The 21,787-nt window shown below is 37.0% G+C and overlaps 1 protein-coding gene across 1 annotated transcript in view; it reads right to left on the reverse strand.

Moving 5' to 3' along the window:
* The window catches only part of DCHS2 (dachsous cadherin-related 2), a 352,630-nt gene that overhangs the window by 53,000 nt on the left and 277,843 nt on the right, over positions 1-21,787 (reverse strand). Inside the window, exons 5-10 of the mRNA XM_063458543.1 lie at positions 17,578-18,588; positions 14,837-15,024; positions 13,501-13,597; positions 12,026-12,183; positions 9,471-10,308; positions 4,825-5,064 (exon numbers count right to left, since the gene is read on the reverse strand). Coding sequence (XP_063314613.1) covers positions 4,825-5,064; positions 9,471-10,308; positions 12,026-12,183; positions 13,501-13,597; positions 14,837-15,024; positions 17,578-18,588 — 2,532 coding nt within the window. The remainder of the gene's footprint in view (positions 1-4,824; positions 5,065-9,470; positions 10,309-12,025; positions 12,184-13,500; positions 13,598-14,836; positions 15,025-17,577; positions 18,589-21,787) is intronic.

The raw sequence follows: 21,787 nt of genomic DNA on the forward strand, positions 1-21,787 counted from the left end.
AATATGGTGAAAAATTAAAAAAAAAACATGTTTTGGGACTTTTACTTGAAAAATCTTTTACTTATCTACAAAAGCTAATGAAAAAAACTGCTAAATAGATTCAAAATTTTGTCCCGAGTTTAAAAACACCCAGTGTTTACATGCTTTATTGCTTTTTTTTGCAAGTTATAGGCCTATAAATACAAGTAGGAAATTGCTGTTTCAATATATATATATTTTAAATGTATCAATAGTGACCTTGTAACACCGTTATCTGTCATAAATCCCTGAAACACACCTAACATGTACATATTTTTTTAAAGTAGACAACCCAGGGTATTCAAAATTGGGTATGTCCAGTTTTTTTTAGTAGCCACTTAGTCACAAACACTGGCCAAAGTTAGCATTTATATTTGTTTGTGTGTTAAAAATGCAAGAAACGCTAACTTTGGCCGGTGTTTGTGACTAAGTGGCTACTAAAAAAGGCTGAACATACCCCATTTGCAATACCTTGGGTTGTCTTCTTTTGCAAATGGTATGCCATCATGGGGCTAATTCTCATTCCTTGGCTACCATACACTCTCAAAGGCAACCTAACCAATCCGACAAATTTCAATAAAAAAAAAAAGTAAAATCAAGCCTTATATTTGACCCTGTAACTTTCACAAACACTATAAAACCTCTACATGTGGGGTACTGTTATACTCAGGAGACTTCGCTGAACACAAATATTAGTGTATCAGAACAGTAAAATGTATCACAGCAATAATATCCTCAGTGAAAGTGCTGTTTGTGTGTGAAAAATGCAAAAAACTTCACTTTCACTGACAATATCATCGCTGTGATATGTTTTACTGTTTTGAAACACTAATATTTGTGTTCAGCGAAGTCTCCCGAGTAAAACAGTACCCCCATGTACAGGTTTTAGGGTGTCATAGAAAGTTACAGGGTTAAACACAGTGCTAGCAAATTAAATTATCTGGACTTTCGGCCTGGGTTGGCAGGCAGGTCCCTCAAATTGCAATCATTAAAATTACTTAATTAGGTAAAAATATTACATAAATACACATGTAGAATTTTAATATATATACATATTTATATATTTGACGTCTACGTGTATATTTATGAAATTATTTATGTAATTATGTATATGGACATATGTATATTTCGTATTGTTTTTATTTATTTATTTATACATAGATATATATATCATTATATTCTAAGTATATTTTGATATAAATATATATATATATATATATATATCAAAATACTGTTAGAATAAAATTGCATATATAAATATTTTTTTATAATTATTAAAAAAATTTTTTATTTTTTGTTATTTATTTTTATTAACACATTATTTGTATTTTATAATAATATATATATACCATATACCGTATTTTTCGCTCCATAAGACGCACTTTTTTTCCCCTCAAAAGTGAGGGGAAATGTCTGTGCGTCTTATGGAACGAATATGAAGCTTTACTTACCTGTCTTGTAGCGTTGGCCGGCAGCACAGGGCGCACCGCGGTAGTGGAACTTGAATTTCATGTTCCGGTTTCCGGCGGGACTGAAAGGAAGTGTGCACAAGCTGAGTGCGCACTTCCTTTCAGTCCCGCCGGAAACCGGAACATGAAATTCAAGTTCCACTACCGCGGTGCGCCCTGTGCTGCCGGCCAACGCTGCAAGACAGGTAAGTAATTATGGGACAAGGGGAGGGGGACAGTATGGGAGAGAAGAATATGGGGGGGGGAGAGAAGAATATGGGGGGGATGAAGTCTATGGGGAGGGGGGGATGAAGTCTATGGGGAGGGGGGGATGAAGTCTATGGGGAGGGGAGGAGATGAAGTATATGGGGAGGGGGGGAGATGAAGTCTATGGGGAGGGGGGGGAGATGAAGTCTATGGGGAGGGGGGGAGATGAAGTCTATGGGGAGGGGGGGGAGATGAAGTCTATGGGGAGGGGGGGAGATGAAGTCTATGGGGAGGGGGGGGATGAAGTCTATGGGGAGGGGGGATGAAGTCTATGGGGAGGGGGGGAGATGAAGTATATGGGGAGGGGGGGAGATGAAGTCTATGGGGAGGGGGGGGAGATGAAGTCTATGGGGAGGGGGGGGAGATGAAGTCTATGGGGAGGGGGGGAGATGAAGTCTATGGGGAGGGGGGAGATGAAGTCTATGGGGAGGGGGGAGATGAAGTCTATGGGGAGGGGGGGATATGAAGTCTATGGGGAGGGGGGGAGATGAAGTCTATGGGGAGGGGGGAGATGAAGTCTATGGGGAGGGGGGGGAGATGAAGTCTATGGGGAGGGGGGGGGATGAAGTCTATGGGGAGGGGGGGAGATGAAGTCTATGGGGAGGGGGGGAGATGAAGTCTATGGGGAGGGGGGGATGAAGTCTATGGGGAGGGGGGGATGAAGTCTATGGGGAGGGGGGGGATGAAGTCTATGGGGAGGGGGGGAGATGAAGTCTATGGGGAGGGGGGGGAGATGAAGTCTATGGGGAGGGGGGGAGATGAAGTCTATGGGGAGGGGGGAGATGAAGTCTATGGGGAGGGGGGAGATGAAGTCTATGGGGAGGGGGGGAGATGAAGTCTATGGGGAGGGGGGGAGATGAAGTCTATGGGGAGGGGGGGAGATGAAGTCTATGGGGAGGGGGGGAGATGAAGTCTATGGGGAGGGGGGAGATGAAGTCTATGGGGAGGGGGGGAGATGAAGTCTATGGGGATAGTGGGGAGGGGGTGAGTGAAGACTATGGGAGAGAGGAGAAGACTATGGGAGGGGGGGACACTATGGGACAGGGGAGAAAAAAAGATTCTGTACAAACTGTCCTATAGTAAGAAACACTATGGGACAGTTTGTTCAGAATATTTTTTTCTGGGTTTCTTCCTCTAAAAACTAGGTGCGTCTTATGGTGAGGTGCGTCTTATGGAGCGAAAAATACGGTATATAGCAATTATATATATATTGTATATATTCGTGTGTAATTTAAATATAAGTGTATTTTTATATTAATATACGTATATATAAATATAAAAATACACTTATATGACATTATATATATGATACATATACATATATTATATATAGATATAATACATGTATATATATCATATATATATATACACATATTATTTATTTTTTTTTACACTGATTTTACACTGTTTTTTTTTTTTACTTTATTTTTTGGACAGTCCCCCTGCAGGCAGATACACAGACACCTATTGCGGTCATGTGATCGAGTGATCACATGGCCGTGGGGTCCTGATCTGCCGAGGGGGGACTGCCCGGGCAGACAGGCAACCCCCCTGGACCGGGTAGAGCACTGATCGCCGCCGTGGGACCGACGGCGATCAGGTAAGTAGCCCCAGACCGTTATGACGGTTCAGGACCGTCAGCGGTCCAAACGCACGTTTTACCGCTGACGGTCCTGAACCGTCAGCGGTCCTGAAAGGGTTAAAACCACGGACAGGTGAAGTTCATAATGTTGATGAGATCATTACAGTGGCACCTGCCATGTGGTGGGATATATTAAGGAAGTTCTTGAATTCCATGTGTTGGAAACTGGAAAAATGGACAAGCGAAAATATCTCAGTAACTCTGACAAGGACCAAATAATGATGGCTAGATAACTGCGGGTCAGAGCATCCCCAAAACACCAAGTCTTGTGGGGTGTTCCTGGTATGCAGTGGTTAATACTTACCAAAAGTGTTGCAAGGAAGGGCAACTGGTGAGCCAGCGTTATGACCGTTGGCACTCACAGATGTATGTGAAAAGCAAAGGATAGCCTGTCTGATCCGACAGAAGGGCTACTGTAGCATAATTTTCTGAAAAACTTAATACAGTGCATCAAAGTTATCTGTGTATAGGGCTGCGTCTTGTCCACCAGCAAAAGCACCTTCAATGGTGAGGTGATCGTCAGAATCATGGAGCAATAGAAGAAGGTTGCCTGGTCTGATGAATACATTTTCTTTTTGATCAGATGAATGACCGTGTGTGTGTGCATTCTTTACCTGTGGAAGAGATAGCAGCAAGATGCACTATCGAAGAAGGCAGACTGGCGGAGGCAGTGTTATGCTATGGGCAATGCTCTGCAGTAAGACATTGAGTCCTGGTATTCATGGGGATCTTACTTTGACACATACCACCTACCTAGAGATTGTTGCAGACAATGTACACCCTTTCATGGCAATGGTGTTCACTGATGACAATGACCTCTTTCAGGAAGATAATCCACCCTGCCACACTGCAAAAATAGTTCGGGAATTGTTTGAGGAATATGATGGAGAGTTCAAGGTGTTGCCTTGACCTCTAAATTCTCCAGATCTCAATCCCATTGAGCATCTTTGAAATGTGCTGGAACAACAAATCTGATTCATGGAGGCCCTTGCGACCTGCAGGAATTAAAGGATCTGCTGCTAATGACTTGGTGCCAGATACCACCATTCCTTTTTGTGGAGTCCATGCCATGTATAAGAGTTTTGGCAGCAAGAGGAGGACCTACATGATATTACGCAGGTGGTTTTAATGCTGTGGCAGATCAGTGTATCTGTGATCTGTATTATCTGTATTTGGTATGTGCTACCAGAGTGCAGAAATATACATGTTTAAACATGATTGACTCACACACTGGGAATAACTTGCCATGAAAAGTCATTCCATGGCATATTATTATCAATGTATTTAATCAGGAAGCACATATTCAGCTTTTAAGTTTGTTCTCTTCTAGGTGTTAGTGTCAATAGTACACATATTATCTACCTTGGAAGGGTTGAAAACTGAATTGCCAACCTGACATACATTAGCTAGTGACCTCAAATCCCACTCTGAGTGAGCTATTTGAATCACCTGAATCAGAGTCCACTGCGTCTATTCTCATTACATAAAATCCAGGTTCTCGGTTTTCAGGCACTGTAGCTTCATACAAGGGTTTTAGGAATTTTGGAGACTCATCGTTTACATCAATGACTGTGACGGTCATAGTCTGAGTTGTGGAGAGTACTGGAGATCCATCATCGAAAGCAAGAATGGTCAAAACATAAAGGCTTTGCAATTCCCGGTCTATTGGGGAGCATAATGTCAACCATCCTGTCAAAGGCAAAAAGAGAGGACAATCATATATACTTTTCAATACTGATTTGAACTATTAACAATTTAAAGAACATTTCTAGGACATACCCTAACAATCTGGTCCTTAAAGATTCTACTCATTTTAAGTAAGGCATTATTAAGTAAAAATAGTAAATATGTAGGGCATACTATGTTGATGGAATTTACTTCAAGAACCAGGGAAGACCTTGAAGGGACACTGTGCGCAATGTACATGCTTCATTTAACCTCTTAAGGACCAAACTTCTGGACTAAAAGGGAATCATGACATGTCACACATGTCATGTGTCCTTAAGGGGTTAATCAGCTTAATGTAGTTGTTCTGGTGAATATAGTCAGTCCCTGTAGACAATTCCATGTAAACACAGTGTTTACATTATCCCCTAGGGGCACTTCCAGTGGCCAATCCTTGGATGGCCACTGGAGGTGCTTCCTGTGGCAGCGTTGCACAGTTTGCAGCACTGCTGTTCAGCATCTCCACACGCTGCATGGAGACATTGAACTTTCCTCATAGAGATGCATTGATTAATTTGGCCCCGCCCCATCGACAATCTCAGCCAATCCAATGTTTTCCCTATGGGAAAGCATTGGTTTGGCTAAAATCATCAATTTTGTTGATGTTAGCCACCAAGAAGGCGGATCAGGGAGACCAGCCACCAAGAAATAAAGTGAGTTTTTATCACCTTCTAAGGGAGAAAAGGGGAGGCAAGATACCTAAATTGTGGTTTTAACAATATAGGGTCAGGAATACATGTTTGTTATCCTGACCCTATAGTGTTCCTTTAAAGCGAATATTGCATCAGGAGTCCCATGGTGTCTTCCTTCCATTCAGCGTTAAACCATTTTTTATGTTTTAATTATAAATGACAGTCTCCAGCAGTCCATCCTCTATGTGCTGATTGTACATAAGGGAGCATTAGGCTGAGAAACAATGGGCAGCTGTGATTGCCAGCTAGCCACTTTCAGCCTATCACAGCGCCCATTGCTTGTATGTAAAGGTATGGCTAGGTAGAATCGTGTAAACTCTACCTGGGTCAAACCTACTTTAGGGGACAAGGTATGGATGGGCAGGGACCTTATTTTTTGTTAAACTACTCTAAAAAGGTTTAACAATGAAAAGAGCGACAGTACCAGAGGACTCCGGGCACTATAACCAGTTCATTGTCCCTACAGTGTTCATTTTAGTACAATGTAATAAGGGCCAGAATGGTCTTTAATTAGCAAATTGTGTCATGGGATGTAATTTTCCTTCATGGGTTAACAACAGGGAAGATGGACATTTACTAACTATCCTACAATATAAAAAAAGTGTGGCATTGTTAAATACAGTGGATAACTATAAATACTTTAAAAAGCAGGCACTTTTGTACATGTACATATATACATGTAAAAATGCTTTAGACTTGAGAAAGGGAGGTTCTCCAGAAAGCTTGGCATTAAAAAATGCTGTTAGTCCAATAAAAAAGGTATTGCAAGATACTAATTTTATCTGTTTTTTTTTACACACACAGAGTTGTGGTGGGGGAAAACGTGTGGATGAAAACCCCTTCCATCCCTTCCACCTGAAGTTAGTGGATAGTTAATACATTGCTAAACACAAATTCACACACCAGTCAAGCCATAAGACTTGCTTTTCCCACGGAAATCTCACTTCAACAGTGCTCTTACTACTGCATGGGATTCTGGGTAGGCGTATGCAAATGAGCTAAAAAAAACCACATTTTTGCCTCATAATTCCACTTTATAGATGGATTCCTTGGCGTATGTGTCTCTTTTGGTATGTACTTTACAAGTAACGCCACGCCTCCATAGCAAGCCAGTAACCAACCTCATGCTGATGAGTTGCATTAACAATGATCTATAGAATATAGAATGCACACTATAACAATCTCAAAAAACTTAACTTTATTATGTACAAAAAGTACCAAAGTAAAAACATACAAGAAGAATAAACACAATGGCAGAAGCAAGGGCAAATACAATAAAGCAATGGTAAATTACCAAAACAATTCTTACAAGCCACAAGACAGAAACACGAGTCACCAAACCCCCCAATGTTTCGGCACCAACTGGCTGCCTTTATCAAGGGTACCCTTGATAAAGGCAGCCAGTTGGTGCCGAAACGTTGGGGAGTTTGATAAAGGCAGCCAGTTGGTGCCGAAACGTTGGGGGGTTTGGTGACTCGTGTTTCTGTCTTGTGGCTTGTAAGAATTGTTTTGGTAATTTACCATTGCTTTATTGTATTTGCCCTTGCTTCTGTCATTGTGTTTATTCTTCTTGTATGTTTTTACTTTGGTACTTTTTGTACATAATAAAGTTAAGTTTTTTGAGATTGTTATAGTGTGCATTCTATATTCTATAGATATTTGGATATTTGAAACATATGAGGGAGTGTTTATATGGTTTGCACCTGGCTATTGTTATACTATTTTGTCTCTCCATGTGCTGTTGTTTTGCATTAACAATGAAACAGCTGTCCATGAGTGGTTCACTGGCTTTGTTCCTCTTACTGAGTTGTGTTTCAAAGCTGTTGTATGCAGCAGACACATACTCCAAGGAATCCATGTATAAAGTGGAATTATGAGGCAAAACTGTGGTTCTTTGTTGAGCTCATTTGCATACGCCTACCCAGAATCCCTTGCAGTATTGAGAGCACTGTTAAAGTGAGATTTATGTGGGAAAAGCAAGTCTTATGGCTTGCCTGGTATGTGTATTTGTGTTTAGCAATGTACTAACTATTCTAATATTGATTCTAGATCTCTTTGTTAAACGCATGCTTTGGAGTATTTGGTTTGGAAATGCTACACTCATGAGCAAAACATGAATAAAAATGTAACGGCTTGATATTTTAGAATACAATTTTGCCATTATACAATGGTCCCCTGTGACTAGATGACCCGGGAGTCATAACTATTTTTTATCCAAACTATACTTTTTGTGTTATGTTCCAAATTATTGTACTTTTAATCAGGATTTCCAACTCTGAGATCACTTTAAGTATTATCTCTTGAGTCATGCTGTATGTGTTGTTTGGTTTGTTTCTATCTACATTAGAATGGACAGTTACCTGCTGCCCTTAGAACGCATGCTATTCTCTTGTTAACATTGTTAAGTTTAAGGTCTGTTTAAGTGACTTATTATAGTTAAATGTTTCTGCCCTCAGGTCGGATGATGTTAAAGATTATAGATGATGGCTTGCTTATTTGGGCAGATGATTAAGCTTGACATCCTTTATACAGATGATTTGCACATCTGCATTAGACTGTGGCACATCATGGATTGCTCACATTTAAACTTGGAATCCAAATAACTCTCTAGTGATATATTGACTTCAGTTTGCTAGATGACACACTTCCTTTTTGCTGCATTGTATGCATAACTTTTTTATTGTATAGTTAATTTTAACTAAGTCCATTGCCAAGTTAGTGCAATAAGCAGACCGGAAATAATAGACATTCGTTTAGCAGAAATACATTCCTATATTAATACATCAAAAACAGTTATGTACATAGATCCACTCATAGTCAATAATACACAAATCTATAAACACAAATTGCAGTGGAATTATTGTAACACTGTGAAGTTTGATGTATTGATGTCAATGTTCTAACTGCTTCTTGAGCCTACGTAAAGTCCTTCATATCTGGTTCAGCAGCAAACTTAATGACTATTTACAAAAAAAAAAAAGAAAAAAACAGAAACAAAGCAAAAAAAAAAAAAAAAAGACACCACTCATTGCATAAAACATCATAAATATATGTTACAGCACCCCACTTAAGTCTGTTTAATTTAGTAAATAAATCCTATAATGTCATCGTTATTTTACATTTATTTTAAGCACCTAGTTAAATTTTTAAAACTCACAATGAAGAAATCACCGTAAAGACTTTGTGTGTGTCTTTTGTAAAAGAGCAATATATTTCCGTTAAATATTTGCATCTAAGGAATAATTATTACAATAATGACATGAAATAGTTATACATTTATATAGGACATATTATTAGAATTAAAAATGCTAGGAGAAAAAAAAAGAAAGCAACAATTTCTGATCTATTATTCAAAATCAGTAAATTTTATATAACTGACATATTGACAGGTTAAGTATTTTATGTCCATGTAATCTTGGTAAAGCCATGATTTGTCATAGATATAAATCACACTGAGATCCATGTGTTTTATGTGTATATATACATAAATAGCTATACCCTGGTTTTGATAACTCAAACAGAGATGTGAAGAATATTGTTTTTAAATCATGATATACTATAGTGTCTTGGTAAAATCTACTACAAGCGGAAATGAGAAGAGATTTAGAAAAAACATGCACTTTTTTACTGGACTTAGAATGAACGAGTTAAAATGTTGGGAGGCAAATAACAAAATACCTGTTGTTTCATCCAACCAAAATGCTTGTTTTGAATTCCCGTCTAGTATACGAAAAGTAATTTTTCCATTCCTTCCATTATCTGGATCCTCAGCTGCTATGTGATGTATAAGGGAGCCAATTTCAGCATCTTCCATAACAGAGGCAACCGGCAAAGATACAAAGTATGGACTGTTGTCATTGACGTCTTGAATGACAATCCTTGCTGTCAGTGAGCCCAGCCTGCGATGAGTTATGTTTGTAACCTGGTCTGTTGCGATAACTGTGAGAACAAAAGAGTCCATTGTTTCTCTATCTAGCTCTTTGGCTGTAATCAAGGTGCCATCCCATTCATCAATAATAAAAGGATTTATGGAGATCTCATCAGCATTTAACAAATATTTTACTTTGCTGTTCTGTAAACTACCATCACCATCCTTGGCTTTAAATGTATATACATGTGTTCCAACAGGTATATCTTCACGGACACCTATAACTATGAAACTGTCATGAAATAATGGGGAATGATCATTTGTGTCTACAATGTCAAGTTTAATGAAAGATGATTGATTTTGAGGTGGAGACTCGTTGTTGTCCTGTATGCTGATGCTTAAGAAATACTGAGACTTGGTTTCATAATCCAGTTGTTTTGTTAGGTATATATCTCCTGTAGAACTTTCCATAAGAAAATGGCCATGGTCTTCATCATTTATGTGGTAATGCAGTTTCCTGTTAAGTGAGAATGTATGATCATATGGTTTTAAAGAGGCAATTATTTGTCCAGGTTTAACATTTTCTGGGACCTTGTAGGTCTGTAGTTCTGGAAAAAGTTGAGATCTTTCTTTAATGCTTGGAATAACCTAAAATAAAAACATATTATCAGTTATATTAATGATGTAAAAACAAACAAACTATAAAGTCAATCCATGCACCTTTACCCATCTGTCAGAAAAAAAACAGTGTGTTAAATAAATAGATAGCCGATGTTATATAAAGGGACACTGTAAGCACTCTTATTAAAATGGGTTATAGTACATGGAATCCCTTTGCAACATCTGTCAGTTCAATGTTAAACTGTTTTTCATATTTTAATAGCAAACAAAAGCCCCAGCAGCCCATTCACTGTGTGCTGCTTGGGCTAAGGAGGAAGCATTAGTCTGAGCAGTAATGGGTGGCGGTGACTGATGAAGTTGTGGATGGCCTCTTTCAGCCAATCAAAGCTTCACATTGCTGGTATGAATTGGTATGGCAAATGAAGAGTGTAATCTTTGCTTTATCCATAACTACAGTGGAGGCTGGGTCAGTGAGTAGCCAGACAGCCTCATTCCATGCTATTCCACTCAAAACATTTACAAAAGTTTACACTAATCAAGGAACTGTGCCTCAGTGAGGGATTCCAGCAGTATGGTGATGCGAAATAGTTATAGTGACTATATTGTACCTTTACCCAAACACTAGTGATATATAAGCCAAATTGTCAAAGCTGGAAAATAAATTCAGCATGGGTGAATTGGACTTAGTATCCAGCTTGGTTATTTTGGCTATTTTATGTTTCTCAGATTGTTTCATCACAACTCATTATTATTATTTTTTAAGTTTAGCGATTGAACCTATTATGTCATTGCTTACCTACAAAATCTGGTCATATGATTGTGTCTGACAATCAGACGTAACTTACATGTTATTGCCATATGGTGTTAGAAGAACATAATAAGGCATTTGCTTAGATTTCCAGTCCAGGCACAAGAGCAGTAAATGTGATACTTCAATACAAAATTATATTTTAATTATTTATCTATGCTTTTTAAATAAAAGATTGTGACTTTCAAAGATTTGTAATGTTATGTTTTTGAATCCCCTATATTTAACAAATATGTGTTTGTGAGATTTGAGGTATCAAATTAAATGTAGAAATCATTGTGACTGTATCTAGTTCTTTTCTGCCTCCAGCTTGGGTACCTGACAATCACCGTCATAAGCTTTACCCTATCCAATCATTTGACATAGTATGTAGAGGAGAACAGAAACAATGAGTCTGATTATCCTATTCTAGTGTAATGTCTGTGCCTGTGCTGAGCTAAATTGTGGTGTCGATTAATACATCCTTATTATACAATTAAAAGAAGCAGAGCACAGTGGAAAATAAACATATAGATAACATATTTCACAGTTTTAATTAGCAGTGTAATTACCATAAAATGAACAATTCCTCTCTAGCATATGGGTCCAGAGCTACACTTGGACTCCATCCTATTTCTTTTGTGTTCCCATTGGATAGAACAAGCAGATCATATTTCTCAGGCTTTAGGTAATTGCTGACAGTAACTTGCTCATTGAGTAAGTTACCATGGGCAGTTGCCTAAAGCCTGACAGATATAATCTGTCATTTCCACTAATGTAAAACATTACTATAAAATCACAGAGTAATTCTACCTTCATTATTTTTATCCTTGCCAAATAGGGTTACTTTAGAGTAAAACCCTTTAGAGTAAAACATTTCTTCACCTTCATATCCACTATTTTGCTAAATAATACATATAGTTTCCTGATTGTTAAGGTGGCATAATTTCCCTTTACCTCAATATTAAGAATGGCATAATCCTGTAAAGGAGGAGTTCCTAGATCAGTCGCTGTGACCGTCACTTGATAATATGATCTCATGTTCACGGAAAGAGCCTGGGCGGTCCGTATTTCACCACTAGTAGAATTAATAATGAATTGGCCAGAATGGTTGTCTGCAGAATATACATATAATAATAATGATGCATTAACATATTTCTATAACATTAGGGGTAGGCAACCTTTAGCACTCCAGGTGATGTGGACTACATATCCCATAATGCTCTTAAATCCATAATGCTGGCAAAGCATCAGGGGAGATGTAGTCCACAACATCTGGAGTGTTGAAGGTTACCTACGCCTGCCAAATTAAATATATGAACAAAATGCAAAATGTATAGAATGTGTATACATATATATATATATATATATAAATTAACTCTGCACATATCAATCAGCAGATGCCTGTGCAATGGATTTAGCTGCACAATTTATAAACAAACAATGTCAAGTTTTAGAATGCATGCATTCTATTAAACACCATACATAATTTACTCATTCATTTGACTGAGAAGCAATTTTAAGAAGAGCATACTTGGAAAATGAAGACTCTTAACTTAACTGGTAAATGGTAGTCCACAGTGCTTGGGTTCATGGGTAACCTTTATCGGCTTATTTACTAAAGTGAAATGTGTCAGGAATTCAAAGTGACTTTCAAAATAGCTGAATTGGGAAAATCTCAAGCATGCAAAATACAAAGTCAGCTATGCTTCCAGTTTAGCCATTTAGGTCTAAAATATGAAATTAATTTTGAATTCATGACACTTTTCACTGTAGCGGATAACCCTGTTAGTTTCCCTGATAGAAATCTGTGTGAGGTCTAAAAATGGCCGAGTAATGCCACCCATTTCTTGTGAGAAGATACAGTATATCAGTGACAATTAATTAAGTAAAGATATTTCCTCTGTGTGTTTTTGTAGTCATAACATGGTATTACTAAATTAGTTTTTAGTTTTTCACTCAGTGGAATGCCAGTTCTTCCAGTGCAATGTTATATTTACAAAAGAGTACAATTAACTTTGTTTTTCTTTTTTTATAATTTATTATTTTTGTAGTGCATTGATAGGTAAATAACCAAATAAAGACATGGCATTAATAGTTATTTTTTTACAATTTATTATTTTTGTAGTGCATTGATAGGTAAATAAGCAAATAAAGACATGGCATTAATAGTTAATTTTTTTATAATTTAGTATTTTTGTAGTGCATAGATAGGTAAATAAGCAAATAAAGACATGGCATTAATAGGCAATTTCTAATTTAAACTGCAGGTACATCATAGGTCATGGTGTGAGACTTGCACTTTTTGGTTTAAGTCAATCAAGAGTAAACAAATCCTGACTTGAGCAAGAAATGAAACAAAAACAATAGCAAACGTGTTTTATGCATGTCGAGGAGACAATTAACTTTTTTACTGTATTGTTGTTCCTCACCTGAAGTTAATGCATGTACAACTGTCCCATTTCTGCCATCATCAGGATCCTTTGCAAACATATTAGCCACTACTTGTTCTGATTCAGTCTCAAAAACCTTTAAATGAGACACATAATTTCATAAAACACCAATCAGTTAAATGCCTCGATCTCTCTGGTGATCAGTAACATGCTATCATTTACATACTCCACCATACAGATCACATTCCCGGAAAACAGTGAGATTTCTTTCATTTATAGTATTTTTATTTAGAGTGAATCATATGTCATCCTTTACCATTTGAATGGTGCTCTATTAATTTCAAATAATGCAATAGCAATAACACTCACAGTAATGTGTCTTTAAATTACAAAAATGTGTTTGGAAACCAGTCTGTTTTTGTTCTAAATTGCATTTTAGTTACATACATTTTTATTAGTTAGTTGCAAATCATTTCTCAGAACAGCCCCACCAACTGGCCAACCGCACGATTGAAGTTTCCCTTGTTGCACATCTAATATGTTCAGCTTTTACCTGTTGGTAGACTATTGGTTGCTTTGATTGATATAAAATATTTGTAAAGCCTTGTCACTTTATATATATATATATAAAGCCTTGTCACTTTATATATATATATATATATATATATATATATATATATATATATATATAAAGTGACAAGGCTTTACAAATATTTTATATCAATCAAAGCAACCAATAGTCTATATATATATATCTATATATATATATATATTGTGACTTGCAATTTATTGTTTATATTGAACTGGTGTAAACCCTCAATTATAATTATAATAAGAGTGTTTGGTAATTGAGGGAGTAATTTTTTGAGGGTTGCACCCTTGTCTGCAATTTTTGATTTGCTGGCTAGTGTGCCCCTTCACTGTGAGTTGTAGTAGGCATGGCTTCTCCACCAATATTTACATCTATAAAACATGGTAGTAAAACATAAAGTTGCTGAGACTACCCAATTTGTGGTGACGTGAGGTTGAGCATTTTTATTATAATGTCAAGTCAAAATATTTTTCATAAAAGACTTCTACAACATTTCATGATTTACCTACCAAACTATAACGATGACTGACAAAATATAACTCAAACAAGTAGAGCTAAAAATATATATTTAATTCAAAATGTTTTTTAGCTTATCTTAATTGTTTAGTTAATAAAGCCTGCATCATATTTAGTTGTTAATGAAGCCTGTCTGGTATTTAGTTTTTTTTTTTTTTTTTTTAAATATTGAATAAATACAGTTTGTCACTAGATGGCAGTAATGTGTCAAACAGGAAGATAAAAAATTATATTCATAGTTCGCAGATGGCCTAATTGAGAGCAGACCTTGATTCTGAGCTGTTTTCCTGAAGTCACTTGTGGAAAATATGGCTTGTTATCATTAAGATCAGTGACTCTGATGTAGACAATGGTCGTGGCGTTACGGCGTGGACTACCATGGTCAGTCACAAGCACAGTAAGCTGATGATAGCTTTTTTGCTCACGATCTAGTGCAGCACAATTTATAATTTCACCTGTACATGCAAAACAAAAAAAAAAGAAATTAGAATACAGTGTATAACCATAATAAAAAAAAAAAAACACAGCCAATTAAAAAACATTTTTTAAATCTCAGTGCATCCACTGTAAATATTAAAACACCTTTTCTGGGATTGTTAAACAAAGGTTTTCAAAAAAGCTATATTATTTAGATGTTACTGTCACTGAATGGTGATATGGATAGTTTATTACAATTAGCCAAGCTGTGATATGCTTCCTTTCCATATGCTACATATTTGCAGTGATAAACTGCTCATATTAATAGGCTTACGGTTATCATAGATCATGCAGGTCATTTAACTGCACAGTATATTAAATGAAAACTTGCTGGTTACAGCCTGATATCTGTTAAATCTGTGAGCATAAACAGATTGGCAATAATGAAGTGGAGCAGAGTAATTGACATGCCACGGTCTCAAATCAATGCACATTACTCAATATACGCGCGTGTCAATTTTATCTGTACAATTACGGAACGTTGTGTTGAAACGACAATTACAAAACGTATCACAGATTCTAGTCTCACAAAAATTGAAATCAGAGCTGCAGTGATATGCTGATGCAATGTACGGTAATTGAATTGTCCATTATTTTTGTTTACTAAGTCAGTTGTTTAAAATTTTTATGAGATTTAAAGTTTGTTTGGAACTGAATGTGCTATATTTTGTATGTTGTATTAGCTGGTCAAGCAGCATAAATTATGCATGTTTGGGTGAGTTTTCTCTTCTATATATTTGATTTTTAGTGATCTTGGATTGGAATCATCCATTATCCGACCCAAGATCACTCTGGCATACCTGGCTACTACATCCCCTGTAATTGCACTGCAAACAGCCAGGTGGCTTTCACATCAGCCTTTACTTCTCTCAGCTGAATATATGGTACCCACGGCTATTCAGCTTCTACAATGCGTTGCAAAGAATTATGCTGTGATGCCTTTCTTATGCTTCTCTAGACACGTTTGTATTTGTCCGACTGAAATTGTTTTGATTAATCTAGTTTTTCATTATATTTTTATTCACCAGTCTGAGCACTTAGATATCATTTTCTGGCAATTTTGATAGGAAGGGTCACAATATAATTATTACTATTCTACAAAAATGAACATGCATTCTTTTCATTCACCCCCCACTCGTACCTGTCTCCCTATTCATCCATTCCCCCACTTGTGACACAGAAAATAACAGAGAAAGGGCTGCGCCAAGAGGTAGATAGTAATGATAAAATTAATAATAATTCATGTTTTCATCCTGTGTTTATATTCTCTTATTCTATTGGCTGCTGATCTATGAGTTTTTTTTTTTTGGGGGAGGGGGGGTTTTGATGGGGGGCACCAATTTTAGGTAATTAGATTCCTCTATAAACTCAGAATAGCCAGGTCTTAAATCCTATCCTATTTGAAAAAGCCCTGGTGGCGAAACGCGTTATGGTTATTTTAATTGTGTAATTTTCTTAATAAAAAGCTTTTTGGTTACAAGGTTGTGCCAATCTTTTTAATTACACATTTTCAAATTTAAAAAAAAAAAGTTTTTTTTGCCTGGCTTACTCTTACCTGCTTTTACCTTCATGTGACTCCAAGTATATCCTGAGGTGGGGATCATACCACCAACGCTGATACCATAGTGCAGTTTGCCTGCACTCCACTTGTGAGTACATTTTTATTTATGTTCATTGCATATTTTATTCTACTGAGAGCACTATTAGTTGTATTTTATATATCCCTCTTCTGAGTGTTGGACACCACCCCTCTGGAGGACTCCCATCGCATATCCTTCAAAGTGGGGATTATACCGCTGTACGCACTTCACACCAGAGCTGGATATAACTCTTTAAAATGTGAGTTGACTACATAAATCCGTTTATTTTATCTTCACTTGCCTGTACATACTGCACCATTGTTTTTTCTGATTCTTGTTTTACATACGAGCAAGGATGTTGGACCACTAAATAAATTGAGGACACTACACCCAAAATAAGCACCGTATAAAGAAATTGACATCTGAGACCCAATCTTTGAATCTTATTTTATTTTTTGTTTATCTTATTTTTTGGTGATTTTATTAGAACTTTAGTCCCACTGGTTCAGTGAGACCACACATATTGTATTGTCCTAAAAGTAATGTGAATATAATTTTTTTTATTATTACTATCTACCTCTTGGCGCAGCCCTTTCTCTGTTATTTTCTGTGTCACATGTTTTTTCTTCAGAGGGTCACCCTTTGCTGGGCCGCTGCCTATATTCTATTTTATATTAGCGCTGACCCTTCTTTCATTGTTTTCATTACTATTCCGCCACTTGTGTCCATCTAAACTCTCCCAATTTCCCCCCTTTCTCTATTTATGTAATTGTTGGCCCTCCCCAGCTCTCCTTCTTAGCCCTGAACTTGCTCCCTGCTCTAGACTCTGAAATTCAGAGTGTATTTTAAAAGTATTTGTGATATAATATTGCTATTTTTGCATGTTTATATAATACTTCATGAATGACTGATTGTAATGTAGGAAAATGTTAATATGATGTTTTACATTACCTGTTGTGGAACTAATCAAGAAATTAGATCCTTCAGATAAAAGAAAATATGACAATTGTCCATTTTTTCCTGAGTCCATGTCAAATGCACTGATTGTGCCAATCACGCCTTGTGGAACAGGATTTTCCTCAACAGTAAAGAAATGAAAATCTTGGTGAAACGTAGGTGAATTGTCATTTTCATCCAATACGTTGATAATCACAGAAGTAGTTGCAGTTAGCTCTTCACCATGTTCAAAACACTTTGCAAACACTTTAAGATTGTATGTTTTAGTAGTTTCGTAATCCAGCGACCTGCGAAGGAATATCCACCCGGTACTCCTATGCATTCCAAATGTAACTGAATTAATAACGGGGTTTAGTGTGTAAACTATTTTAGAGGAAAGACTTTGGAATCCTTGGATATAGGCTTTGACTTGAATGATTCTGGAATTCACTGGGGATCCTTCATTGACCTCTATGTGATGCACCATGTTCCCGAAGGTTAACACTTTAACCTCCTCCAGTTGTTCCACGCTAATTGTTAAGGTAAGATGAGACCTTAGAGTAGGGTGACCGCTATCCTCAGCCTGTATTAGAAGAATGTGTTCACAGATCATCATTAAAGTGGAGTTGAGATACAGAATCCCAAGGCTTGGGTCAATGCTAAACATGTCTTGCTTTTCACTTGCAATGCTGTACGAAATTAATCCATTAAGTTCACTGTCAGGGTCTTTTGCCTGAGCAACGTATAAAGCAGTGCCTGGTTGGCTATGTTGGTATATGATAATTCTTTCATTCTCCACAGGGAAATGTGGTGCGTTATCATTTACATCAGTTATGCTGATGTTGACTTGAGTGTTGCTGAAGACCGAGGCATTTCCCATTTGAGACTGGACAATAAGAACAACCAGGGGTTGAGTTTCATGGTCTAGCTCCTGTTTGGTTTTGATGATACCAAACTGAGAGGTAATGCTAAACAGCTCATTCAGATTGCCAGATAATATCTTGTATGAAACTGGTTCCACGTAATCTAAAATGTATTAAAACAGAGCCATTTAGTTTCAATAAGTTTATCAGCAGAGAAACATTAAATATTGTAACACAATAAAGTATAAGCTATCACTTTAAAAGAAAACCAAAATTTTTGGAGGGAATAAACCCTAGGTTATAAATAAATAATAAAACAAACATTTTATTTAAATTGGGTATTATAAAAATATATTTTAAAACAAGGGAAAAATATGTAAGTGAATATGACCATGTGTTCTGTGTGAAAGTGCAATGCAATTTTAAAAAAAAAACTAATTTTCCTGTTACATTTTTATAAAAGTAACATTTTAGATATTTTGCTTCATTGTGCGTGTGCCACCAATCTTTTTCTAGCAAGCAAGAAAAAATATTTTCCCTGTGCCACACATATATAACGTTCTCAGTCAGGGCCGTAGGAATTAGAACTGTGCAGACCAGATGATACTGTCAAATTCAGAATTGCAGATTTCAGCTCTGTCAGTCTATGCAAATGTACAGAATAGGAACAACTTACAAGTGACATTAAAAAAATCTATAAAATGTACTTGTACGTGACAGGGGTGGTGTCGGTGTGTGTGTATGTAAACACTGATAAGACACAACATTAAAACCACTGACAAGTGAAGTGAATAACATTGATTATGTTGTTAAAATGGCACCTGTCAAGGGGTTGGATATATTAGGCAGCATGTGAGCAGTCGGTTCTTGGGCAAGCGAAGAGATATGACAAGGGCCAAATAGTGAAGGCTAGACGACTGGGTCAGAGCATCTCCAAAACAGCAAGTCTTGTGGAGTGATCCTGGAATGCAGTAGTTAGTACCTACAAAAAGTGGTGCAAGGAAAGACAACTGGTGAGGCACGGCTGCCCGAGGCTCAGTGATGCAGATGGAGAGTAAAGGCTAGCCCGTGTGGTCCCATCACACAGAAGAGATACTGCAGCTCAAATTACTGAAAAACGTATAGAACGCTGGCCATGATAAAAAAAAGTGTCAGAACATACAGTGCAGTTTGCTGTGTATGGGACTGCGCAGCCACAGACCGGTCAGAGTCTGATTGAGCATGTATGGAATATGCTGGAACAACAAAACTGATCCATGGACAACCCATCTTATAAATTGTAGGACTTAAACAATCTGCTGCTAATGTCTTGGTGCCAGATACCACAAACACTTGTAGACTACATCCCTTGAAGCTGTTTTGGCAGCACAAAGGAGGCCTACACGATATTAGGCAGGTGGTTTTAATGTTGTGGAGCTGATCCGTGTATATCAGCTTCCATGATTACATACTTGTCTCTTGCTCTCTCCTAAAGGGCAGCACTCTACTCTCTCCTCCAGCTCGGCTTCACTCCCACCTTATTTGATTGCGAATTCCTGTCCTATTGTGTTTTACACCCCACCTCCTATAGAATGTAAGCTCGTTTGAGCAGGGTCCTCTTAAACTTATCATTCCTGTAAGTTTTCTTGTCCTATTTATAGTTAAATCCCCCCTCTAATAATATTGTAAAGCAGTACGGAATATGTTGCCACTACATAAATGGCAATAATAATAATATAAGCATCATGGGAGTTGTAGTTCTACAACATTTGAGGATCTACCTTTTGGGCACACCTGGTGTATGTAAACCAATATATTTGGTATAGAAATGGTCTATAAAATCTTTTAAAGCTGTTCATATTCGACATATATCACTTGTATTTTAAAAATCCAGTTAATTAGATAAAATGTTAGAAACAGAGATCTCAAGATCTCTTTCACAGGCATATTGTACATTGGACCCTCCATTACCAGACTTTGTACAAAACATAGAAAGATTCTAAGGACCACAAAATCTTATGTTTGATGCAATATGTACTGGATTATCCATTAAATTGTGAATTATTGAGAAATGGCTAGAAGTGTAAACATTTTAGGCTAAAATAGAGCACAGAACAATTCTCCAACTAAGCTGTTTTACCAGCTCAACTATTTTGGATAAAATTCCAATTCCGATGTCAATAATCTTGAGTTCCTAAGTTCAAAAGTTAATAAAGAAGTATTGCTATGGCCTGGGGGAATGTAAGCTGTGGCTTAAAAAGAGGAATAAAAAGACGCAAAGTGGGAAAACATATTATTGGGGTATATTTCTACATTAGCAGCTTTCAGAGACATGGGCAAAAGTCTGATATGATAGGAAATGGGATAGGTCTCTATTGGAGAGGAAACCAAACATTGCCTTGGGGATTGAAAATGGTAAAAAAGGGCCAGCCATTTTAAAAAATATTTACTACTACATTACTTATGAAGTGCCTTTGCTATATAGATCATGCCCCTGCAGTCAAACTGTTCAATCCTCTGCCGTTTAGAAGTTAAATCACTTTGTTTATACAATAGCCACCTCTCCCCAGTTGTAATACATACAGAATTTCTACACACTACAAACTTCCCTTATTGCACAGTGTTTTTACAATTTACAAGACAGTGATATAAATTCCTGCTCTGTTGATTTACTGTTAGAGCCTACAACAGGACTCCTGTGTGTGAGTAAAGTTCAGTTAGATGAAATCTTCTAAAGTAACATACTGTGCTGTAAAAAATAAACCTTTATTCATGGAGGCTGTGTGAGTCACAGTCAGGCTACAGATGCATATGCAAGGTGATTTAACTTCTAAATGACAGATAACTGAGAAGAGTGACTGCAATGGCATGATCTATACATCAAAACTGCTTTATTATACTAAAGATGTTTTGGTTCTAAGTGTACCTATTTAAGAGGTCACACAATGCTATGGCAACAAGTCTGTTAAAAAAAAAAATAATAATGCTACATAATGAACTTGGTCTTCATTTTTATGTTTACACAACTCTATTACCTACTCAAATCAGGAAGCCATGACATACATTGTATCTATTTATTTATGTTTTCCAGCAATAGTTTTATATTTTCAATGCATAGACTTGCAAACAGGGACAAAGATTGTACCTTACATTGTTCTCTAAATAGACTCTGTACATAAATTGACATAGTCCTATGGAATTTGCAAATATTATTATCTGTACATTGTGCAATAGATATATTATAAAATATTTGATTCCAGTATGGCTTTGGAGTGGACGTTGCCACAGGATGCACTGTGCATGCTGGGACCTCATTGGTTATCCCCTCCAACCTACCTTAGAATACTTTGTTTGGTAGGTTGTTTCAGAGTGGAACCAATCTA

This window comes from Pelobates fuscus, chromosome 6 (assembly GCF_036172605.1).
Source record: "Pelobates fuscus isolate aPelFus1 chromosome 6, aPelFus1.pri, whole genome shotgun sequence".
In the NCBI taxonomy this organism is placed as follows: domain Eukaryota; kingdom Metazoa; phylum Chordata; class Amphibia; order Anura; family Pelobatidae; genus Pelobates; species Pelobates fuscus.